Consider the following 26,882-nt stretch of genomic DNA (forward strand, 5'->3'; position numbering starts at 1 on the left):
ACAAGCTTTATTGGCCTCAATGCTTGTTATAAGCACAATTTCCCCCCAAATAAATACATTATTTGGAATAATAGATGCATTCAATATAAAAAATAGATCTCTCTTCTATAATAGTTGGTATGAAAATAATATTGTGTTAGTTAGACAACTCTTAAATTCAAATGGTAATTTATTATAGTGAATTCTTGGAAAATTTGAGTTTCCAGTAACGCCAAAAAAGTATGCTGTTGTATTTTATGCCATACCTCAACAAGTTATCAATTTTGTAAGAGCTTGTGGAAGGGATTCTTCTGAGGTAATATTTGTTAAAGGCAGCATGTTTATAGGAGATATTGTTATTTTGAAACATAGGTGTACAAATAAACATATTAGGAATATTATAACTGGTGAAACAGCTACTCATAAAAACTTGTTGTGGACCAATGTATTTAGGAATATAAACTGGAAAAAAAGCTTGGTGTATTTGTGAAGCATACTGTTTAAATAATAAAGTAAAAAAGGTTACATGTAAAATTTTGCATGGTATATATCCAGCTAAAAGTGTGTTAGAGAGGTTTAAGTTAGAGATTGACTATTCATGTGATTTTTGCTCAATGGAAAAATAATCTACTGTCCATCTGTTTTGTATTTGTATATACACAAAATTTTTTGGGTGGATATGGAAAATTTAATTAGAAGGAAAACAAATGTTATATTTAAATTAAATAATTTTTGATATATGCATGTATTATTCCAATGAAAATAACAACAATAATAATAGTTTAAATTTTATTGAACAACTGTTTATTATTTTGGGAAAATTTCATATACACAAGAAGAAATGGTCAGGATTCAAGCCAAATTTTATTCATTTTCTTCAGGAGACAAAATTCAGTTTGGAGAACATTGTAAATAAAAAAGCAAGGAAGACCTGTCATATTTTTAAAGAATATTTAGTTTTTTTGATGAATCAATCAATGGTTTGTACACTCTGGCATGTTTTTTTTTCTGTGCATTAATATGTAAACTTCTGTTTATTGTTGTATATTTCTGGTTTCTGGTTAATAAAAGGAAAAAAATAATACTGCTGGCATAGAGGCACGCGTGCATGAAGACGGTGCTTATGGAGCACGGGGGTAGACAGAATTATTTTTGGCGCTTTACAGGGCTTGAAAAGTTAATTATACACACTTGTGTCAATATACTTTGAAAGTAGCCTCTTAAATACATTAATTTAGGTCTTAAGTGAAAGCAAACGGCTAAAAAAGAAACAAGTGTATAGTCGTGGCCAAAAGTTTTGAGAATTACATAAATATTGGAAATTGGAAAAGTTGCTGTTTAAGTTTTTATAATAGCAATTTGCATATACTCCAGAATGTTATGAAGAGTGATCAGATGAATTGCATAGTCCTTCTTTGCCATGAAAATTAACTTAATCCCAAAAAAACCTTTCCACTGCATTTCATTGCTGTCATTAAAGGACCTGCTGAGATCATTTCAGTAATCGTCTTGTTAACTCAGGTGAGAATGTTGACGAGCACAAGGCTGGAGATCATCATGTCAGGCTGATTGGGTTAGAATGGCAGAGAAATCATTGTTCTTCCATTGTTAACCATGGTGACCTGCAAAGAAACGCATGCAGCCATCATTGCGTTGCATAAAAATGGCTTCACAGGCAAGGCTATTGTGGCTACTAAGATTGCACCTAAATCAACAATTTATAGGATTATCAAGAACTTCAAGGAAAGAGGTTCAATTCTTGTAAAGAAGGCTTCAGGGCGTCCAAGAAAGTCCAGCAAGCGCCAGGATCGTCTCCTAAAGAGGATCCAGCTGCGGGATCGGAGTGCCACCAGTGCAGAGCTTGCTCAGGAATGGCAGCAGGTAGGTGTGAGCGCATCTGCACGCACAGTGAGGCCAAGACTTCTGGAAGATGGCCTGGTGTCAAGAAGGGCAGCAAAGAAGCCACTTCTCTCCAAAAAAAACATCAGGGACAGATTGATCTTCTGCAGAAAGTATAGTGAATGGACTGCTGAGGACTGTCCCAGTCATATTCTCCGATGAAGCCCCATTCCGATTGTTTGGGGCATCTGGAAAAAGGCTTGTCTGGAGAAGAAAAGGTGAGCGCTACCATCAGTTCTGTGTCATGCCAACAGTAAAGCATCATGACACCATTCATGTGTGGGGTTGCTTCTCATCCAAGGGAGTGGGCTCACTCACAATTCTGCCCAAAAACACAGCCATGAATAAAGAAAGGTACCAAAACACCCTCCAACAGCAACTTCTTCCAACAATCCAACAACAGTTTGGTGAAGAACAATGCATTTTCCAGCACGATGGAGCACCGTGCCATAAGGCAAAAGTGATAACTAAGTGGCTAGGGGACCAGAATGTTGAAATTTTGGGTCCATGGCCTGGAAACTCCCCAGATCTTAATCCCATTGAGAACTTGTGGTCAATCCTCAAGAGGCGGGTGCACAAACAAAAACCCACTAATTCTGACAAACTCCAAGAAGTGATTATGAAAGAATGGGTTGCTATCAGTCAGGATTTGGCCCAGAAGTTGATAGAGCATTCCCAGTCGAATTGCAGAGGTCATGAAAAAGAAGGGCCAACACTGCAAATACTCTTTGCATAAATGTCATGTAATTGTCGGTAAAAGCCTTTTAAACGTATGAAGTGCTTGTAATTATATTTCAGTACATCACAGAAACAACTGAAACAAAGATCTAAAAGCAGTTTAGCAGCAAACTTTTTGAAAACTAATATTTATGTAATTCTCAAAACTTTTGGCCACGACTGTAGTATATTTGATCTGGGCAGCTCTTAAAGTGACAGCAGTCTAATATTCCTGCTGCCTATCATTCATGTTAATCAGACAGCAAAACAGGAAGTCTCTCACTGCTCTTGACTAAATCACGTTTGTAACTTTAATTAGAATATATATATATATATATATATATATATATATATATATATATATATATAATTTATACAGTGAGGAATATGTAGTTATACATTTGATTATAAAATGTGTGAAGCATTTCTTATCGAGTTACTTTAGTGTTTTTTCCTGTTGCTTGTAATTATTTTATTATTCTGATTTAATTACTGACTGTTTATTTGTCTTAAGTGGGCTATATTATTATTTTTTAGTTGACAAGAATTATGATATTTCTATGGTATCAAAAATTTATATAAAGACCTTATTTAAAGCAAAAATAAATTTTGTGATATGTATTGTTACTGTGAAATAAAATTACTCAAATGAAAAAAGATTTTTTTTAAAAAGCTACAAAACACTCACTGGTACAGTCCCCTTTCAAAATATATTAATATATACGCTGTTAAAGTACTATTACAGTATATAACTTCGGTACTAATTTGAACCACCGATAAGGTACAGCGATGCACATTTAGTCTATTCACTAAACATTTCATTCTTGATGCATATCATAATCCAAAACACAATGACACACATTGACACAAAGAGAGACATTTGGGCATTTATTCTTTTTATTGATACACTACCTCAGAAGAGCCTATGCCGCATGGTGTTCCCTTTGAATAATTTCAAAAAGCACTGCAGTCTTAAAAATTACAAAATGTTAAATACAAAATATACATGAAACGACAATACAAGGCTCCGTAAACATCAACTGAACCTGTACTTTTATTTTACAAACCATCCAAGCTACCCAAACTTTAGGAATGACATCCATTTCAAAGTATCAAAAATAGAGTTCTGGTGTTTGCGTCGTCATCTGTATGTAAAATGGGAACACATTGTTCGATCTTTGGTTTCTAGAGAATGAAAATAGGTGCTTATCTAGGGACCCTGATTCATCCCAGAACTCCCCCATCTTTTTTTTTGCTTGCTTTTTTTTTCTTGATTCTCAAAAAACACTAAACCTAAATCAAACCCAAACCTTATGACACACGTTCTCTAAAATTGCATTTGAACACAAGTTAAGGCTTTCCTACTGTATATTTGATAGTTTAAATTAAACAGTCAAAAGTGGCATTGAAAACACCTGTCACTATATGTAAGGGTTTAGATACAACAAAATATATATACTTACTGTATAGATGCAAGAGTAACAAACAAACCTGCTATTCATATATTTGAAAAAATGTCACACCATTGTATATAGTCTGTCCTTGCATAGCCTTATGTATCAGTGTGCTTTTGCACCTTTACATTTTTAGACAAAGCAAATATCTACACTTCATTGGATACAAACTGACGTAAGCACATACGCACAAAACCGTTAAGACTCTTGCTACTGTATATGCATGAACAGACACATCTTGACACACGCAACTTTTGTGTGGCATACTAACCTACGAAGAAGCATTTCTACAGCATCTAATCTAGAGGCATCAAGGTTTTGCCTTGTTTTTTTGTTTGTTTTGTTTTTTCTTAAAGGCAGAAGGCAGGTTTATAGTGCATAGCAGATTTTTTTTTTGTCTTTTTCAAACATAATTAACAGTCATGGATACAGCTGCTCAGAAAAAACAAAGTCTCAATTGAATTGTGCCAGTTTTCATGGAGGAAAAGAAAATCAATTTTCCAGATTAAAATTTAAGGCAAGGAGCCAATAAAAAAACTCAAAGATTTGTTTGCATCTTAAGACATCTGCTCGCCGTTTTTGTCAACAGAGAGCAAATTGTAAGCAAAAATGAGCACTACAGTTGTCTAAGATGGACTGAGGGGTTTGGAAGCTGGTTCAGATTTGAACCTTTTTGCCCCAGAATGCAGTGGGGACACAAACCGAGAAGTGGCTTTCAAGTCACTCTATAGTAACAGTTTACATGTTGATTGTCAGGTTGCAATCTTTTTTAGGGCAAAAAAACAAAAACAAACAAACAACCAATTCAATATGGTTTCCCTGACATCAATCCTGCAAGTTTTTTTTTAAATATTTTTTATTGTCTAATGCAATTGTTTATGCATAATTGTCTCTAATCAAAGGCACAAAGCGAGTTTCAGCATAGTCAACATATTATGTTTGAGTTCAATACACATTAAGCCCATATAAACATATATAATTATTATTAGGGCTGGGCAAGTTAACGCATTATTATCGCGTTAATGCATTAATTGATTAATGCAGACAATTATTTTACCCGCGCATTACACAATTTTTTATTATTATGAAAGTCCGTTGCTCACTGGCCCTGAATACACATATTGACAAACCATGGGTCACGGGAGATGTGATGTGTTGATCACTACTGGCTTGGGATGGGTGTCATGACATGTCTTAAAGGGGTCATATGACGCTGCTAAAAATAACCTTATTTTGTGTATTTGGTGTAATGAAATGTGTTTATGCGGTTTAAGGTTAAAAAAAAAAAAGAAAAAAAAAAGAAAAAAAAAAGAATGATTTTCCACATACTGTACATTATTGTTTCTCCACTATGACCCGCCTTTTGAAACGCGTCGATTTTAGTCTTTGTATCTTTACAGATCTTCTTTATGCAACGATCTTGTAACACTCCAAAGTGAAGGAATTAGAAACTGAAATCACATCATATGACCCCTTTAACCAATGAGAATACTTGGGGTGGGCCCAAGACTGCAGCAGCGCTCACATTAACGCTCCCGATAAAATTACACATTCACAAACCACTGGTCACTGTTATTTTTAATAATCATAATCACGACTTCATTAGTGTGAAACAGGAAGTTTCTGACAGCAGAGAAGTGCTCTCACTTAGTACAGCAGGGTGCTGTTGTGTTAACTTTGTGGTTTATTATTTTGAGTTGTTGGGCCACAGTAACACATGGCCCTCTTCACAATATATTGCTTTACACCCTTATTCTCCCGCATCCCGCACTCACAAGTCTCTACCCGCCCGCACTCGCGCTGTGTTGGTGCAGGTCTCTACACGGAAGGTACAGGTTATAATGTTATGATTGAGGTTCTGGATTCTGAGCAGAACCTGTTTTTCTATAACAAACTATAAAATAGTTTCTATAAAAATTGTAATGCCCTAGAAGTGGCAAATAGCTTTAAATATTTGATTACATTAATTTGAGATTTACAAGATATATTTTTGGCATTTTATGTAAATAGGACAGTAGGTCGACAGGAAGTGAAGTAGGTGAGAAAGAGATGGGTTGGGATCAGGAAAGGTCTGTAAGCCAGGACTCGAACTCTGGATGCCCAAAGCGCAGCGGTGCTACATGTCAGTGCGCTGCCCATGAGGCCATCGGTGCTGACACAAGAAATATTTTAACTGCTACTATGTAAAAGGAATACTGCTGTAAAAAAAACACACACAAAAAAACACCTTATTTGTTTAAAGTGTTTTTAAACCAAATATTATTACACTTTTGTTCATAAAGCAGTACTTTTAAATGAAAAAAGTACACAATACACTACTTCTGAATGCATTATTGGATTTTGTGCATAAAAATGCAATTAATCGGGATTCATTTTTTTATCGTTGCCCAGCGCTAATATATATATTTATGTATGAGCTTTATTATCTCCAGACCTTTTGGTCTACGGTCATGAGTTAACCTTCTCACTCAATAATACAAAACACGTATGCAATCTTTAGAGTCTGCTAACAATTATTCACTTGACTTTTAAAGCACAGGACTGTCAAAGTAAGATTGAACCAACACAGTTCACAGCACTCCAGAACAAAAGATGAAGCTCAGCTACTTTCTAAGTATAAAATACACACACTGGATTCAACGTGTCCTCCTCTTCCTCCTCCTCATCAAAAAAAATAATAATAATAATATAAATTCTCAGCAGAAAGCCTGTTCACAATCACAGCTACTACATAAGGCATTTGTTCAACCTGAAGAGGAAATGGGCCAATCATTAAACAGATTATCTACAGCTCCGAAAGGTCACTAGACGTGTGGAATGTTGCATATTGTTACTACAGACTCAGTGCAGCGCCCGAGGGCCCGTCCACTAGGGGGCAGCACTGGGAGAATGTGTATTGAAAAAGGCGGCGTTTTCGCTGGTAAGAAGACGTGACATGGGCATGTATCACGCTTGGAGCACCCCTCAGCTATCACACTAAAGTGACTGTAGAATCGCTGCTGTGTACTGCATATTCCTGTCAGGGATGAGGGAGCTTGACTGCATAGCTTGCCAATCCAAGGGGTGAATCTGCGCGCTACAAATAATAATACATCATGCTGTTAGAGAGCCCTGACTTATTGGTTTTATTTCCAGGAGAACAACACAAATCCAAGTTTATACCCACTAAACCACATCTGTGTTCGTGTGTATGTACAGTGCACCTGATTTTGTGTGCATGCGTACAGTATATACCATCAACTCTACCAGCTGTTACTGTTTACAGCCACAGCAGTGTTTGTGAATCTAGAAGAAGGAATTATGGTCTCTCGAATTGCTTCTGGCTCCACACGAGGAAGGGTTGCTTTTGGACTATCGGGGCAGACGCTGGCTTTGGGTGGAATCTTGTTGCTCGGCTCTGGAGTCCTGTGGAGATCGTCTGAGAGTCTGACGTGGCTTGGTGTGGGCTAGGACTGACTGTGTGCAGCTGGCGAGCCCCCATGAGCCTCTGGGGCCTGAGACATGTCTCTGCCTATGATCTCATTCACTGAAACACACAAAAAGAGGCATTATTCAGTGTTATTCATTATTCTAATGACTTGTTTACTGTTCAAAAGGCTTTGGATGGTGAGATTTATGAATGTTTTTTGAAAGAAGTTTCTCATGCCGACTAAGGCTGCATTTATTTGATTAAAAATACCATAAAATCAGTAATATTGCAAAATCAAAAAAAAAAAAAAAAAAAATTATATATATATCAAACATGTTAGAATAATTCTGTAATTTTTTTTTTTTTAAATAGATTTTTACATTTATTCCTGTGATGGCAAAGCTGAATTCTAAGCAGCCATGACTAAAGTCTTCAGTTTTGTGGAGCATTTTTTTTCCAGGATGCTTTGATGAATAGAAAGTTCCGAAGAACAGCATTTATTTGAAATCTTTTGTAATAGGATCTTTACTGTCACTTTTGATCAATTTAATGTGTCCTTGCTAAAAAAAAGTATTAATATGTTTTACAAAATGATGATTGCTGACAGCAAACTTTAGTGCGATCGCTCATACTGAGCATTTAAAAAAAATCAGTTCCTGTATCTAACCAGTGAAGGGCAGTGCTGAGCTGTGTAAAGTCGAGTTCAGACATCCTCTTCAAGGGCTGATGGAAATAAAAGACAGATTGAATTAAAAAAAAGAACTTTGGTATGTGACCACTTAGGAAAAACACGTGCACTATTGTGCGTCTGTGAGCATGAGGATGTCAGTTCTGACAGCAGCAGTCTTACCAAGATGACCACAACACACAGGCTATAAAAGCCATCCTCGCTTCTTTAACTACGAGGCTTTGGTGCAGGCAGTTGCATCAGTTCATTATGAGTTTAATGGCCTTTGACTACATTTCCTTTAGCCTGCTGGCTTGGGCTTTTAGCGCACCATGAAAGGCCTGTATAAAATTGATCCATTGTTAAAACACATGTTCTATATCCCAGAAGGCAACAGAGCAAATGTGGTAATTACTTTAGCAGGCCGGGAGACTGATGTTAAAGCAAGCAGCCAAACTTTTTTAACAGGTCGTCCCAGCAGGGCTCTGATTAATGCTGTGAAAATATGACTGTTTCTCCACATGCTCTATTAAACAATGGCTGTTCTCAACACTACAGCAAGTGCGATGATATTACCTGCCAATGACAACCATGCTAAAAAGTTCATCCTATTTGGAAAAAAAGCAACAGAGAGGGAGAACTAGGACAAAGACGGATCCTCGCTTTGAGGAAGAAAATATTGTTCCTTGGGAGAGATGGTAGGTTTTGACACACGCTCACCATAACATTGAATCACCAGATTTCCAAGCTTGTCATTGGAGTAAAAACCACATCTATAAAAGGCGATGACAAATCTTAGGAAAAAGCAGATAAGCAGATAAACAGGTTTGTCTGTTGAATGGGGCCTCAGGTATTTTTCATACAGGTACCTGCCTCTGCAAGCGAGTTAATAATCCCTGCATTCCTCTTCCAGACAACCCATGACTGACTGGGATAGACCACATTTTCCAACAGAACAAAAAAAAACAGGGAGCTCAGTCAAAGTGAACAAATGTGTCCTTACACAGGATTACAGCTAAGCTTCTTTTTTTAAACCAGCATCAGTAGACGTATATAATAGCATATAAAGTCATTTAACAAGACATCAAAAACCAGAGAGCTGGACTCAGTGCTAAAAATAGCATTAAATGTAAATGAAAGAAATACATGTTTAAATGTGAAATATGGCAGAGTGTAAAAAAAAAAAAAAAGTAGCAGAAGACCATAAAAAGGACTGCTGATCCGCTCTGTAATTCAAAATAACGAGCATCTCGTACAGCAGTCACTCTGTAGGCTGAATATTTAAAGCAATTATGCAATGCTCGAGTCACAAGTCAACGCTACTGATGTTTGTCATGGTTTAAACATGGCTCTTTGGTGTTTAAAAAAATCTAAATGTCACAAGAACTAACAATAGTACTGCTGTGTTAGAAACATCCAGGTTAAGGGCTTCATAATTGCATACATTTTTGTAGTTACTTTGTGCACAAAGAATCAAAAGATATAATCTACATTAAACAGCGTCTTTTAAACAGTTATTTATGTTTATTATGGTTTTGTTTTTTCTTGCTTTGTTTACATTTTGTGTTAGCCACAGTTTGTGTGTTGATTGTTTTTTGTATGTTCAAAGTTTAGAGTTGTTTTGGTACATTTCTTATGTGGTTGATGCTATTATTTGTGATGGTTTTGTGTGCAAAAGTTGCATCTTTGTGTGTATGTGTGTGTGTGTGTGTGTGTGTGTGTGATGTTTCAAATGCCCAGCCGCTGTCACAGATCATCCTGTTGGCGTAGGCGGCTCTTCCTCTTGCATGAACACACTTCACACATGCAGACCTGCTCTGGGCTGATTGTGAGTTCTGCTTTAAAACCCACTCAGCGCGCTGTCTGCCTCTCACGCTGCACAAACAATCTAACAATCTTACACACATACTCTCTGCACAAACCTACACTGCACAACCTCACAAACATTGGAGAAAACTGATATAACTTACAAAACATACGGAGTGAATGTCAATGGAAGCACTTTATACAACAATTTGCAACTGACAAAGGTGTTTAAGATGGGACGAACTTTATTGATGTTGAAAAAAAATATATGAATGAAAACATACATACAGTACACACACATACATATATATACACACACACACACACATACACACACACACACACACACACACACACACACACACGCACACGCACACACAAGCGCACACACATACTCTAGTTATTTGTTTTAAACATTCAAAACTCCAGTAAACAAACGTTAAAAAATAAAACTGTTTTTAACTCAAAGAAATAAAATAAAATAAGTATAAATTAAGTAAAAAATGCCAAAAGCAAAAATTATTTATATCAGCTACTGGCATGAAACATTAAAACTGCACACTTAAACATCTGCTAAAGACAAAAACAAGCAAACAGCAAAAAAAAAACAGCAAAAAAAAAAAAAAAAAAAAAGTATGCCAGTATTTTTAGCACAGTCAGTCAGTCAATAAATACAGGCAGCTATTTAATCAGCGCCTGTGGTATTGGCACATTTTTAAGGTTGCCAATTTTTGGAAAAGACTAATATGTCTTCTGCCATGGTATTTACTCTGCTTTGAAGAGTACTTTCTTATTTTAAAACCTTATTTTCCTGTCTCCTTCTGGATCAAAAGCTTTCTTTTCTCAATTTTTCCATTTTTGCGTGACACAAAAGCACTCTGTAGTTTCTCACATCCCTTCAAACGCACACATGCATGCTGCAGTTTCAATCTTTGTTCAACGTTTGGACCGGTTTGAAAGCAAGTCACCTCAGGACAGCCAAAACTCTGGTTTCAGAGTGTATAAAACCCATAAGCGGTTCTATTCCTATTACAGTCGCTAACTGTGCAAATTACAAAGCACAAATCTCAACAATACATTAAGGGAGTGAGTGTCTGAAGGGGAGCTGTCGATATTAGCGATGCATCTGACTCAGTTAAATACGGGAAGTTACTGTGCAATATATCACAATATAGCAGCAACTGACTTGAGAGGTTTCAACATCTTCTTTCCCCACATGTAAGAAAGCATGATTCATCTCGATCTCTTTCGCATAACGCTTGAGAGTCTCAGCGTAGAGTCTTTAAATAGGGGATCCTCTTTGGATGAGTGGAAGGGGCCATCCCTTATTAACATATAATATACAAGGTCTGGGGCTGAGGGCTCATCAACAGCAAAACTTTGAGCTGGGTTAGATGATATTGTTTGACGGTGCTGTCCCTAGACTGTGAATCACTGGACTAGCCACTGCACTGGCTGACCGTTAACAGAGGCATCAGTGGAGAACTGTTACTGGGTCAGATAACTTTTCTTTTAACTTGCGGGAAATATGTTTTTATACATTTATGACCAACATTTGATTCCACACTAGAAAGCCTTACTAAGTGACAGCTTAATTTAAGCTAAATTCTGGGAAAGTTTTATGGTGTATAAACAGTGTATAACTTAGATGTCCATTTCAATTGTTTTACCAAAAATAAAGTCAGGTAAACTAACATTTTAAACTGCATTTAGAAATGAAAAAAAAAAAAAAGCTGCAGGAGTTAAAAATTATGCCAATTTTTTATAAAACATTATTCCATTGTAGGTGAGAATATGTATATATATATATATATATATATATTCATTTCTATTTTGAAAGCAGTGAATGTGTTGTGTTATGATGGAAAGTATTATACTAGGTAAGACTGACCTCATCAGCCAGAGCAACTGATAGCAAACACCCGTTTCCATTTAGGAGAAAAAAAGAAAAAAAAATCCTTGTCAGATGTTTAACTCACTGCTGCTCTTTCACTAAGCGTGAAATGTGAAATCTAGTGTGTGTTTAGGACATGGGCAACGCTGAGAGGGTGATTTCTTTGTTTACTTTTTCATTTGTGTCCCCCTCAACCTATTTTGACCTTGGCAGCGGTAGACAAAATCTGCACTGCAAATCTTACTTTTAAAAACAAGTCTAAAAAAAAGAGAGTGCCAAAAAAAAAAAAAAAAAAAAAAAAACCTAGACAAAAAGTGTCTGAGAAAGCACAAGGGAGCTGTCAGTTTGATCTGTGATTCATATTGTGGATTCCCCATTTAAAGTGTCAGTATGTGATTCATCCCCATTTTCTTTGACCAGAGGCCTCAGCAAACTTTTGTTAATGTTTAGTCATTGGCCTTTACAATCAGCACAGCGTAGCCATGGGGCAAAACAGGTGCCGTAAAAAAACTTGATTGTTCTAAATGCACGTCTGACCCGCAGAGAACTTTTTTCAATTATGGAAACCAAATCAATATTTAGAAGGAGCTCATCAACTGAGTTTGAAAAAGAAAACAGCAGATTACCCCAGGTGATTAAAACAAAACGTTCTTAGCCAAAGTTAGGGAGAAGCACATTTTTACAGAAAAAACGACAAGATCAAACCACAAAGCACATACACAGCCACATGTTGCAGTCTTCCTCCTCCACTCAAATATATAAACAGATTCAAAATAGAACTCGGAATCAACCATTTAGAGATATAAAAGGAGATCTGCATAACAGAATATTCCCCATAAACAAATATATGCAAAATTCAAATTACGCCATTTAAAACAGAATTGTTCAGGACATTTAACCATTTAGCAGACACTTCTATACAAATCGACTTACAAATAAGGAGAGACACAAAACCCAAAATGAAAATGCTGTGATCCTTTACTGGCTTTACTTCTTTTTTTTCTTTAGTGGAACAAAAAGATATTTAGAACAAACAAGTCTGAGCTGGGCTTTCCTGGTCAGAGAGTGAACCCTTGTCACATTAATTCCCAAGGATCTTTGCACCACGCCACGTCTCTGCCGCCAAACACCACAGCAATGCAAACTGGACCGACCACAACGCCGCTGCCTGCCTGCGCCAAGACCTCAAAAATGATGTTCCTGACACTGTAATTGTACGGAAAGATGACACAAAACCAGGTTTCCACTGCTTTGAGAAGAGTTCTCTGATTGTTTTTAATGAGCAGGCAGCTTTGGGCCCCTTTTTCCCTCAGAGATGAGAGAAGTTGTGTTATTAATTTGACACAGTCATTTACCACTGGCTAAAGACTACAGACCTGGAATGTGTTGCATGTTGAAGTTTCCGTACCCACAAATGGAAAGAGGGAAACGGACACAAACAGACGGATGAGGGCAGAACATCATATAAGGAGTAGTACAGAAATCACAGAAGTACAGTGTGTGTTTGTGTGTATACAGTACGACAGGGATACAAGACCCAAAGACAGCAGGCTTTGCCTATTATTAACCCAGATCAGTGCACTCACGCCGGGGTGGCAGCTGCACACAGACATCCACGAGAACAAAGGAGCACAAGCACACGCCTGCGTACACATCTCAAACACAGACCTCTGGGAGGACATTTATTAAACACAACTGACATAAAAAAGAGTGGAAAGAAGAGATGAGACAAGAGACAAGAGACCAAGTCTCCTGTAAGTACTGACACACACCGCTACTTCTGTTCAGCGTGAGGGAACCAGTCCAAACTCATCAGGAAAATATGGCACCCAAACTCCTTATGCTCATCTAACACACACAACACGCATGCACACGGCTCACTCAGCTCATAGGCAGTCTACAGTCAATCACAGATATCATGTTGAGAGATAAATGCAATGGTACAAGTAGATTACTCAAACGATAATAGTCTTTTAACATTTGGTTTACATCTCCTATGTTCTAGTCCTCCTTTGACCTCTCTGTTTGAGAGTGTGCGCGCTTGTGTCGATTGCCTGTTTTTTTGTCTTCCATCTGTCAGTCTGTCTGTAGCCCCTCCCCAGCGCCACCTGCAAAGAGTCTTTGACATCACCTGTGCCATCTGTTCACACACACAAACACACACAGTCCTAAGACGATTCTAATTTGTCCATGAAAAACCCAAAACAGTTCCAGCCCTTAAATATTAGCTTACTATATAAATAAACTTTAATCCACCCAGTGGTGGCACCAGTTTAACGCAGACCTGGAATAATAGGACCGGAATATCAAGTGGAATTCCCACCGACTGTAAAATGCTAGTCAGCAGTATTAAAACCAGTTTAACCAGAATGAAAACGGCTTTGGAAATGAAAGCCGGAGCAATTTGTAAACAAACACCAGGTTTTATGCTAAACGATCATCCGCATTCACACAGCATCACACAACTCCCAGAATGCACTGCCACTGACAACCACTGAATTCTGCTGAAAAGTGATTCATCAAATGGAACTGAAGTATCTGGGGCCATAAAAGTACTAGGAAAGTGTGATTAAGAACTGCAGAGTCTGACTGATACATCAACTTACATTTAAATCTAGTGAAACTCTCAGCCAGCTGCAGAGCTCTTTTACAGTTAACCATGACGAGTGATTCATTGCTCTTTGATGAACAGATGCGAAAGAAAAGAGAGCAAGAAAAAATTAGTTATATATAAATGCAATAAACAATAAGCATAATAAAAGGATACAGATTTATATTACTATATGGACTACTGTAAACAATCACAATCCATGCATGAATGAAAAAATAATGTTTTTTTATAAATGTATGAATTATTATTATTACATTTTTTTTCATTATTTTTCTAAAGTGTTTTTATATGGTTTCAATAAATTCTATAATATTTTAAAGTAATAGACAGTAATGCTTTAGTAACATATAGTAGTGATAGCCATAGAGTATACATTTAAATGCAATAAACAATAATACATATAATACATAATACCATATAGTAAATAATTAAGCATATAAACATGTATTTTTCCAAACTGTGTTTATAAATTTTCAGTTTATTCATTAAATAGGCCTATGGAAATGCTTTAGCAAACATGCCGTACCTTTCACTAGTAGTGATAGCTGTATGTTGACGTGAAAGGAGGTTTATGTCAGTGACTGGAGCTGTGTTCTGTTCTATTTGGAGTTCATTTCTGACCTCCTTAACAACTCACAGTGCTCAAGAACTTCAGTCAGAATGACACAGACCCTATTTATAGTGTGTGCTTTAGGGAGGATACAGTCCCTGGTGAAATCAGTTCAAAACTTCACTTTTTAAAAGGCTCCATCCCATCTCACACACTGAATTCATGAGGACGTCTAATGCTATATGTGAGCAACATGTAGGCAGTGAATACTTAGTGTGGTTGAGCATGCCTGCTTTGAAATATTAAGTGCGTATGTGTGTGCTTATGTGTCTTGTGTTAGTGTGTGATTGGAAACGGTGAATTAGCTTGTGCACATCTGTGAATTAGTATGCAGCTGGCCAAGAGTGAGAATTTTGTGTTTGTGTGTATTAGGGCTGGGTAAAAAATATAGATATCTCGATATTAATCGATTCTCATTTTTACTGAACGATATCGATTCCTATATCCTAAGAATCGATTAGTCTAACCTGTTTTCAGTTAATGGATGGAACATTGAAGGGCACACACTTACCATCCAATACATTGCAATAAGCATTGTGCTTTGGTACTTTTAATATGAAACAATGTCTCAGATTTCAAATTCTGTCCATTGTATTGCAGTATTCAAACAATAAATGGCGTTTTGGTGCTGTTTAATTGGGAGTGTTAGATCGCTGTGTAGCGCGAATTAACTTAATCATATCCTCCGAATTACTACCAGCTTCAGCACAAAATAAACATGACTAAACATCCGAAGTTAAGTTAAAATAAAGATTACAACTTTAACAATTTGTATCTTGCCTCTTGTAATCGCTCAATCAGTGTTTCAGCTGCACAAAGACGTCAATATACGTAACTGCTTGTAAACAATGTCACGTAACGTCGCATTAACCTCAGAAAAAACATATTCAGTAACCATAAAATCTTTTAAAAACTTCATTAAGTGTAATTAAATCAGTCAATTTTAAACTTCAGTATTAATGTAGTACCAACTGACATGCAGGCTAATTTTTACAGCATTAGTTGAGAGATTTATTTTCCTTGAGAAAATTTGGCATGTACTGTACCTGAAATAGATCCAAAATAATCTATATTGAATCGAATTGAATTGGTAATCAAGTCATAAACATTGTGAAAGTATCAAATTGTGAAATTTGTGTCAAAACCCAGCCGTAGAGTGTACGTGTGTGTGTACACTACATATAGTAAAGGCAGTTTTAATTACTCAGACGAATTCTGCATCCTTCTGTACTCACACTTCACTACGTACACACGCACGCACGCACACAGGCACTTGTCTAACTTGAGTGACTCAAGCTGTTCATTAACTCTGTCTGACTGCACATTTGAATATGTAACTGAAGAACTGCAGAAAGCAGAAGTGACTCCCCGTGATCACATTCTGGTCCAGGATCTGTATCTTAAAAACATGACGACATTGCTGAAATCTGTGCTTATGAACTACAGCATTAGCCTGAACTCTTTCATCAGTTATCCGTGAAAAAATTATCTATGATAGATGCACCATGTTCAAAGTGCTCAAAATACAGCCCACAAAATATTAGAATTTTCAGTAATAAATAGCTGACTTGCGAATAAGCAATCCATTGTGGTCTGTTGTCTGAACTTCTCACATAAACACACCATCAGCAAAAAATATCCACATAAACACAGAAGTTGAGAAACAAGCTCTCCCGCTCTGGCTATGCTCAGAATAGAATACTAGTGTACTGCTTACTGTATGCTGCACAGTGCACACTAATTACTGTATATTTTTAAAGACAAAAGTAATGTTAATTAGTAGTATGCTTCAGTATGGTCCATGCTGTCAAATGACCTCATTACATGCATGCAATTCTTTGACTGGCGAGAAAAATAAAAATGGCTACATACACCATTGAAAAATTTGTGGTCAGTAAGATTTAAAGGTCCCGTTCTTCGTGATCCCATGTTTTAAACTTTAGTTAGTGTGTAATGTTGTTGTTAGAGTATAAATAATATCTGTAAAATTCTAAAGCTCAAAGTTCAATGCCAAGCGAGATATTTTATTTAACAGAATTCGCCTACAAAAAAACGACCCGTTTGGACTACATCCCTCTAGTTCCTGCAGTAATGACGTCACTAAAACAGTTTTTTGACTAACCTCCGCCCACATGAATTCACAAAAAGGGGGCGTTATCTTGTTGTGCTCCAACGGAGAAGAGGAAGAGCTGCATTTGTGTTTGTCGCCATGTCATTGAAACGCTGTTATTTTCATCATGGAGTCCAATCACCTTTGTTTGGGCTTCCCAGGGATGCCGTACTTAGAAATCAATGGTTACAATTTATGTTTAACTCGGTTCCCGAAAATTATAATCCACATGTAAAACTATGTGCAGCACATTTTGCTGAGGACAGCTTCCTCAGTCTCAATCAGTTTAATGCTGGATTCGCACAAAGATTATTCCTGAAAGATGGAGCAGTTCCCTCTTTGTCTGGGGAAGGCGTTGTTTATGGACCAAAACCGGTAAGTGTATTTTATTATTTAAGTTGGTGCGTTTAACAGTTTCTGTAACTTATTACACAAAGGGTTTAGCTTTGTTAACTAGATTTTAGGGCGATTTTCATATGCATCTCGTCAGTAAAACCGTTCTGTGATTATAAGTACATCTCCAGCACGTGCGTTCAGATCAGCATTGCCAGGATTTCAAAACAAATCCTGTCCACTTGCTTCTCAAAACTAGCCCAATCGCGTTTCCAGGAGGGCAGCGCATGCTCAGCTGGTGTCGAATCACAACACAGGAACCGCTGGCACAATCAGAACTTGTTACGTATTTCTGAAGGAGGGACTTTATAGAACAAGGAAGTCATCAGCCCGTTTTTATGACAGTGAAAACAGCGGTATACAGAAAGGTGAATTGTGTGAAAAATACTGTGTTTTTTTACACGCGAAACATGAACATGTTATATTGCACACTGTAAACACAATCAAAACTTCAAAAAAGCGCAAAAAACGGGACCTTTAAAGAAATTGATACTTTTATTCAGCAAGGATTAATTAAATTGATCAAAATTGATACTAAAGACATCTTGTTGGAAAAAATTTCAAATAAATTCTGTTCTTTTGAGCTTTCTATTCTTCAAAAATCCACAGCAGTTTTCAAGAAAGGTTTCTTAAACACAAAATTAGCATATTATTATTATTTATTTTTGCTGTATTTTCGATTAAATAAATGCAGCCTTGGTGAGCAGAAGTGGCTTCTTGACATGGTGGTGTACATTAAAATTGGAGTTTATGTGACATCTGCTTCATTCATCACACTGAAAATAGAAGGTCATACTGAGCTCACCACATTATGGAAGCATGCTCTATATACTGTAGTGTATTCTTGCAGTCAACTATCAAATTCAGTAGTTTATTTGAGTGTTCTATGCTAATTATGCATTCTATGCACAGTATGCATACTAGATAATGCAAAAACAGTGAGAGGAATGAGGTACAGTAATGCAATGTAATGCCAAACACAGTCTTCTGCTTCCCTCCCCCACACTACTGACATTAGGTCTCATAGTTCTGCTAAGAAGGATTACCAGTGTAATGAATTCGCCCTGTGTCATGACACTCTTAAGATCTGGGAACTGCCAAACACTGTAATGCCTCAGGCAACTTGTGCATACAAATTCATGTTAGTAAATGAAGCATTTGCTTGTTTATTTAATACATTTTAATGTTCTTGTTCTACTAGTTCCTCTTATGATTAAGTTATTACTGCACACATTCACACACATATTTATTCATCCCTTAATGTATTATTCACACACTAGTAGACTGATTATATTATTTTAATATCTATAAATGACCATATATGAATAAAGTGAATAAAGAGGTAATTATTTAAGTGAGTATTTCATAACCAGGGGAAAAACCAAGGACTCATGCAATGTAGGTTTGGTCATCATAGCTAAAGCAAATGCCACCTGGAGTTCCCCAGTTGAAAGTCAATGCTATATTATATGCTAAGATTTTAGTATATTAAAATTAAGTTTTAGTAACAAGTTTCAGAAGCCTTTTTTTTTTTGGTCAAAAGTTTGATTGCATCATATAACAGGGGTTAAAGTGGAAAAAATTCCTGAGCCTGAACTTTTGTTTGGGGGGGGGGCGGTGTTTGGAGAGAAACTCCACAGACAGACTTAATTCAAATATTGATGATAATAACAAAAATACAGTAACAAGAGCTTACGTGCTTAAAATTTTTTTAAAAAGGAATGAGATAGACATGAATCTCTTCAATGATTATGTTTGGCACTATTTATTTAAAAGTACTATGTTAAATAAAATGTTTTCTTCTAAACAATAACAAGTGCTTAAAGTGCTTAAATAATTAAGTGCTTAACGTGCTTAAAGAACTGAACTGCTAAACTGAAGATTAGAAGTGAAATCAAGGCTATTATCACTTTTTTTATATATTATTGTGTGCTGGTTGCGGGAAAATAAAATTATTTGCGGGACTCCCGCAAATGGAAATATCTAACAAAATAAAATAACTAGAAACAAATAGACCTTTATTTATAATATGATACCATAGACAGCGACGTGTAGTTCGATTCCGAAATAGCAAGATATTTAAGGGTCAAGTTGGATGGATTAGAAGCACGTAGACCAGATGATGTCCTCCAGTGGTGGAAAAGACGAATTTCGGAGATTAAGCAAACACGCCTTCGCCATGTACTTTGCATTCCAGCTAGCGCAGGGCTTTCAGTATTTGCGGTCGCATACTGGAGCAGAGAGGGATTCAACTGAAGCTCTCAACAGACAACGACATGATATTCCTGCATGGGCACAAGTAGTCGTACAGGTTTTTTTTTTTTTTTTTTTTGTAAATTCAGTTTTTTTATTTTTATTTAGCTAAATATTTAAAATTGGTCTATTTTGTTATTGAGGAATAAGGATATTTTTTGTTAAATGTTTGAAGGAATTGCGCAGGCCCCATACACTACTTTTCCTTTGAACATGAAATAAATCCAGGTTTATTATTATATAATTTATAAGGCTATATAGTCTAATTATTATAGGTATATATTTTTTATTTACATTTCTTTTTTTACTGTATTTCTATGTTCTAAGTTCCTTGTTCATGTTCATACTTTTAATTAAACGCAAATAAAATGAAACATTTGTTTATTTTCCGTTTCTTTTTTACATTTATATTCAACAGGGGAGCAAGTGAAAAAATAAAAGAGTAGCAGGCAGAATATGCAATGTATTAAAAAAAAAGAAAAAGAAAAACTGCTATACGTTTACCCGCGGGATTTTTCGGGCGGGAGCGGAAGAAAATAACAATTTTTTTGCGGGAGCGGGACTGAAAAATCCCTCCCGCGCAGGTCTCTACTCCCGGCAACGTCGTGGTAAGTTTGAGTGCACGGGCAGCGGCTCTATGACCGGAGTCTGGTGCTGCGTTCCAGGCAGGTTTTTGAACTCGTAAGTCACTATTTCAAACCACGACTAACGACTTTGTACCGTTCCAGGCAAGTCACGCCAAACTTTCTGAGCGCAAGAAAATTAAGCTAGATTATTAATTTCATTGCAACGTTGCATTGTCCTAAAATCTATTTTTAACGTGTACCACATGCATAAACACTGCATCCGTAGGCAGTTTTATCCGTAGGGGCTGTCACTGTTGTTTCGCGTGCTGTGTGACGTCAGAACTCGGAGTACATCGATCTAGTACGAGTTCACGGGTGGGAAGTCACTGGTTTGACTGCCGTTCCAGTGCACTTTCGCGGGTTTAAGGTTGGAAAAACACGTGTTACGGCCGGGTTGCCTGGAACGCAACATAAATCATAGCCAGCAAGCACTTTCTTACCACTGCTGGAATAGGCTACAGAAGCTTCCTCGAGCAAATCATGCAGAAACAAGCCCAGTGCTGTTTGTTTCTTGCACCAACTGCCAAAAAGCGCCATTTATTTTTGAGTCCTTTATCTATTGCTAGGAGTCTAGGACATCATCCCCAGGCTTCATAAATCTGCGCTCCATTTTTTTTTCTCCGACAACGCTAACGTGACATTGACGTATGGGCGTCAATCAAACTGTGTTGCAAGGACACGCCCTTCTCTGATTCTGATAGGCTTGTAACGTTAGTTAAAGCTGCGTTCCTCTCATATGATTGGTAGAAGAAATAAATTGGCTCGAAAATATTAAACTGCATGCGCAGGCTCTCAAATATTATAATATTTTTTTTCCTCACGGCCACACGCCGGAGATCCGGCACGGTGCCGGAATACTTTAAGCCCTGATATAATAATTGCTGTTAATAGTGTCTGATAACATCTTTAACTGATTTTTCCATACATTTCTCCCATATGTATATTAACTGACAGTCACCAATGATAAGCTACTACTAAATATATTGCAGACAAGTAATTTTCTGTGAAGCTGTTTTGCAATGATTTGTATCGTGAAAAGCGCTATACAAATAACCTTGGATTAAAGAAGGAAGCTTTAAATACCTTTAATGTAAAGGGGAATTGTATCAATATTGCTTTGTCCCGTTGAGGGACAATTTCTCAAGATTTATCCATACACTGAACTGAAAGTTGCAGTGGCCACTCTCAAGTGTCATAAGACAAAAAACTAAAACAAAACAACAACCTTGTTTAACAAAGTGCAAAGACTCACCATCATCAAGTGTAATATCTTGCAGACCAATGGTACGGAAGGTGGGCTCTCTATCCTCTGGCTCCTGTTTGATGTTCAGCCTCTCTCCCTGTTGTGTCAACGGGTGCACCAAGGGACCTGAAGGGGACAACCCAGCCAGGACAGGGCTGCTAGCCTGGGGAGAAGGCTGTCCAGAGAGTCCCATGGGCCCCACGGGGCTGTTGGATGTAGGAGACGGGGAAGTGGGTGAGTGGTAAGGGAGGGAGTGGAGTTGGGGGGATGAGGGCCCAGAGTGGGGAGATGGCACCATATGAGCAGGAGCACTGGAGGGTGTGGGGCAGGAGGCTGACCGCTGCCCAGCCGGATGGTAAACCAGGGGACCCTGGAGCTGTGGGGCCGGCTGTCCCAGTGTGTGGGTGGGTGACGGGACCTGCCCTGGAGTGGGGCAGTGGTAGCCTAGAGAGTGAAGGTGGGGGGCAGAGTGGGCCATGACATGATTGCTAACCGTACAGGATGCGTGGCTAGGGCTGGAGCCAGGCCCCGGAGGCACTCCAGAGGTGGGTGTCGAAGAAGCCAGTCCATACACCATCCCCAAACCCAGGGAGTGACACCCAGTCGGGTCGGCCTGGAAGGGCATTCGATCATATGCCTGTGGGGAGCCCGCAGTCATAGGAAGACTGTGCTGGCCGTTGAAGGGCATGTTGTGCTGTATGAGTGGGTAGCAGGCAGTGGCAGCAGGGCCTGGGTGGAAGGGCATCTGGCATTCGGGAGGTGCATTCAGCCCTTGAGCCTGAAGGTGGGGCAGGTGGGGAAGAGTTGGGGAGCCCATTGGGGCACAGGGAGCCTGGAGAGGGTGCAGGCCTACAGCCAGGCCACATGGGGAGCTGGACAGAAGGCCGTCTGGCGGGTGGGAGTGCTCTGGGGAGGACAGCGGCTGAGCACAGACCAAACTGGCAGCATGGACCAGAGGCATGGACATGGGCGGCACGGCAGGGGAGTCCAAATCATCCCTATGTTCCTGCTTCACCCGTACTGCAAGGGAGGAGAGAGAAAGAGAGAGCAATACATGAGTGAAAAAGGAAGGAAGAGAAAACTTCACATGAAAATCTTAAGATTTAAAGCGTTGTTAGCTATAAAACATTACTGAGTTTTCCTGAACGGTAATCATCTTGTTTCACATCTTTGGTACATTTCAGTAATATCAATAAAATATGTATTTTTATTTACCCTTTTACTGATATCAAATTGAGAGTTGCTGAGATCTCATAATGCCATTACATTATCATACCAAACTGACTAACCATATTGATTTGGCAATTTATTTATAAGTTTAATAGATTCACAGCACTAATGAACTCTTTTCCAATTTCCCATCTCCAATAAAACTGACAGCAACATTTTCACTAACATATGTTCAAGATTTATGACTAATACAAAATGCACATATTTCATTGAATCATATTTCCACCAAATCCTCTCCTCTCCACTCCTCTCTTCAAACACGCAGACAATGAGTAATAGCAACACAGTATTCAGTAACCCATTTCCCAATCTGCCATTTCCCTGGCCCGCATGAGTGGAGGATATTTTTACTTGCTGTGGACTCTAAGAGAGCATATGTTGCCTGCTTGAGTGCCATGTAAACCAGTGCTGAATTTGGGAACTGAAGAATGCTGTCTGCCCTCCAGCATAGCTCCAAATGGAAACAAAAATCCAGTTCACAGCCCATACGCTGCTGCAAGGGCATTACTGCAGTAAAACTGCAGTTTCCTGATATGAAGAATAAGTGGCGACAATGTGTGGGAGAGAGTGTGAATGCATTTGAGTCTGGTGTTACTCACTGTGTACCTACAATGCATCTGAAAAAAAGTTTAGTTTCAGATGATAAACAGAACTGATAGCATTCATTTCCAGATGCATTTTGGACCAAAGCTGTTGGTTTTGTGACCAACAAAGAAGCCCCATACATTCAATTAAGTTCATTACAAACTACCTCCTCACAGGCCCAACAGCTTTCACACTGTATTTAATTTGAATTTGGATTAAGATCTCTGCTCATCACATCAGATGGCTAATTCATTACACATGAAGAGTCTGGCTCTAGTCTAACGACACAGCACTTCAGCCCTTCCCCCTGCCATGCCACTTTCTCATCGAACCAATGCCATGACAACCACATTCGCGTGGCCTGTTCAGAATATTGGCTGCCAGTGCCGTTGTATGATTGGCTGAGGCCCAACGGGTTAGTGTGGAAAACAGGAAACCCTAATTTGAGTGGGTGCTTTGTGGAGCGAAGAGGGTGGGCGGGAGGCTGGGCCTATCGCGCTCTCTTACTCTCCCTCTCTTTTTGTTTTCAATCTCTTCAACAGGTTAGAATGCAACTCAGAGATAAAGACGCCAAAAAAAGTTGCTCACGTGTGATTTAATTACGCCAACGCTGTTTTTCAGTTTGACTCAGTTTGGGAAATTAATACCAAACCGACTTATTGCTACGAGAACCACACACGACAACACTTTATTAGAAACTCTGTAAGCTAAAATTAGATGTCGCCTATTACAACATCCTGCATTTTGGTCTGTTTCATCAGATGTTCAATGTTGATTTCAAAAGCAGAACAAATAACATCCTGATGTAATGTATGTTAACTCAACGTGTGAGAAATTTTAACAGTCATGTGAATCATCAACCTCATCATTAATCAGACTTATCATAGGGGAAAATCTTCCAAAATGCAAAGCAATTCTGTAGAATATGACTATCAAGCCAATGGGAGATGGAAAAAGAATGACAGCGTTTAATGAGTGAGAAAAACAGAAAGACAAAGATACTGAAGGGGTCTAGTTCTTGAAAACCCTAGATCTTCATGCCTCCAGCCACATGTAAATCATGCTGATTCTTTCTTTAAAGTATTTTACATGAGTGGTTACCAGGTGCTCAACTGTTACTGGAACAACCTCATCCCTAACCACACTGGTGCACGGTGCAGAGGAACGCTGGCATGATCAAACGGGTGACTCTGCTGTGAAAACCCACATATGTGCCATTCTTGTTACTGTAATGTCAAGTTAGCAAGAAAACTATTTTGCATGAAATTGAGTCACATGATTGCTGTGAGATTCCATATTCAGACACAATTCTTGATGCAATGTGGACGATAAGCTGCAGTCACCACAAATTCCAAAATGCTAAATTATTTAATATATATATATATTTTTAACATTTTATATTCAATTGTTAATAAAGTCAGATTATTAATTACAGATGCTTATTTTTTATCACTTACTAAAACATTTTATACTGAGCTGATTTGTAACAGAGTAAAATCCAATTTGAACATCTGAGGCTCTCAGGATCTGCGAATTGCTTTTAGTTTGCTTTAGTTTATTTGGTCTCTCTCTCTCTCTGTATATATATATATATATATATATATATATATATATATATATATATATGAATTTTGCACAACTCTTTTCAACACTGATGATAATAAATCTTTCTTAAGCACCAAATCAGCATATTAACATGATCTCTGAAGAATCATGTGACATTACAGACTGGAGTAATTACCATTACAGGAATAAATAAAAAATCTTACAGACCTCAATATTTTTGACAGTAGTGCATATAAATTAATATGAGGTCATAAAAGTACTACACTTCTTAATGAAGAGCAACAACAGTTACTGAGATCTAATTTCATATAGGAAAATAAGTGCTGTGATGTGCAATTGACTGCAATGTGCTGTCAAATACATACCAAGATAGGTAAAGCGCTGTGACTGACTCCTTTTCCGTTTGCCATTGCACACGTAGAACTGCACCTGCACCGCTGAAGTGACCGTCTTACTGTGATAAGGAGGCACCTCCACCACGATGCTAGACTACAGATGGAGACAAAAGACATAACGTTACTAAACAACACATCATTGTTGTCTGAGACAAACCTATCAAAGTTGTCCCATTGACGAATACAAAGTGCAAATCTAGTCAAAACACTACAATGTGCTCAAACCTGTCAAACACTCATTTCAGCTTATAGTTCAAGAAAGAAAAAGCCTGAAAAGGTTCTGTAGACATACTGTATTTATGTCTTGTGTATCCTCTGTGCTTTTTTTAGGAAAATATTTTCTTATACATGTAAAAAGGAAAGTATCACTCACTCCTTGACTCTTCTCTCTGATGATCTTCGCCTCCACCTCCCACTGCGGTCGTCCATCTGAAGAAAAAAAAAAAAAAAAAGAGTGCTAGTTGCATACGTGAGAACAACATATTAGGACAGGAACCATACACAATGACCTGAATTGAACTCTGTGCGTCAATATTTTCCCCCTCAAAATTAGGTAACCTGACCCTCTCCTCATTACCACCTCCACCACCACTATCATCATCATGCCTCCCAGCCCTAAACTGAGGTTAAAAATAGCCAATCAGCATTAAGTTTCATCAGGTTCAGAGGGGAGCTCTACAGCTGCATGTTTCTACAGGTGCTCCAGCACAAAATCCAGAGAGAAGCTTGATAAATTGTGCTTTGCCTTGAGAATAATAAAATAATAAATTGAGTTTGCTAGCAAACGATAAGCCTTTTTCCACATAGTGAAAGAGGTTCAATTGCTCGAATAGATTAAAATGTCAGCTCTACACATGGACTGCATACAACACTAACCGGACTCTGAAAAACAAATGACATTAAATTCTCCCAAGAAAGAGTGCTAGAAACGCTGGAGCTGTATTAGCCGAGTGACTTCTTAACAGCAGGCTACTTGAGAGACTTTTTAATGAAAATCAGATCAGTCTCACTCTTTTTGCCCTTGCTGACAGGAACATAGAATTCACTTGGGCCCCTAACAGCTAATGATGCCATTTATAAAGCTATTAGAGTTTCAGAAAGATGTGTGGAAGAACATTATTTATTGTTGAATCATGGCAAGATGCGTGGAATAACTTTATTCATAGCACAATGCTTCCACGTGCTGCCTGTGGAGAGGTGCAGGATCTTTCGGAAACATGCTGTCATTTCAAGTTTTTCCTTTGCCATGATGCTAATCAACTGCACAGACGTCTTGCAGACAGAAAATGAAAGCCAAGTGACCAGAGCCAACTGGTTAAGACTGATCCTAGAAGGGAAAATAGTCACTTCATGGATCATAAATTACATAAACTGCACAAACAGCATGACACAGGTCTGATTTACGCTCTTAAACACATTTCCAGCTTTGAAGTTT

General features: G+C 38.0%; 1 protein-coding gene across 1 annotated transcript in view; it reads right to left on the reverse strand.

Annotated features, from left to right (window-relative positions):
* Positions 1-6,330: 6,330 nt before the first annotated feature.
* nfatc3a (nuclear factor of activated T cells 3a) overlaps positions 6,331-26,882 on the reverse strand; it is a 72,678-nt gene continuing 52,126 nt past the window's right edge. The window contains exons 7-10 of the mRNA XM_059531642.1: positions 25,821-25,876; positions 25,418-25,541; positions 21,681-22,691; positions 6,331-7,575 (exon numbers count right to left, since the gene is read on the reverse strand). Of these exons, the coding sequence (XP_059387625.1) occupies positions 7,496-7,575; positions 21,681-22,691; positions 25,418-25,541; positions 25,821-25,876 (1,271 nt within the window). The 3' untranslated portion in view covers positions 6,331-7,495. The remainder of the gene's footprint in view (positions 7,576-21,680; positions 22,692-25,417; positions 25,542-25,820; positions 25,877-26,882) is intronic.

The sequence above is a fragment of the Carassius carassius genome, chromosome 3 (assembly GCF_963082965.1).
Source record: "Carassius carassius chromosome 3, fCarCar2.1, whole genome shotgun sequence".
In the NCBI taxonomy this organism is placed as follows: domain Eukaryota; kingdom Metazoa; phylum Chordata; class Actinopteri; order Cypriniformes; family Cyprinidae; genus Carassius; species Carassius carassius.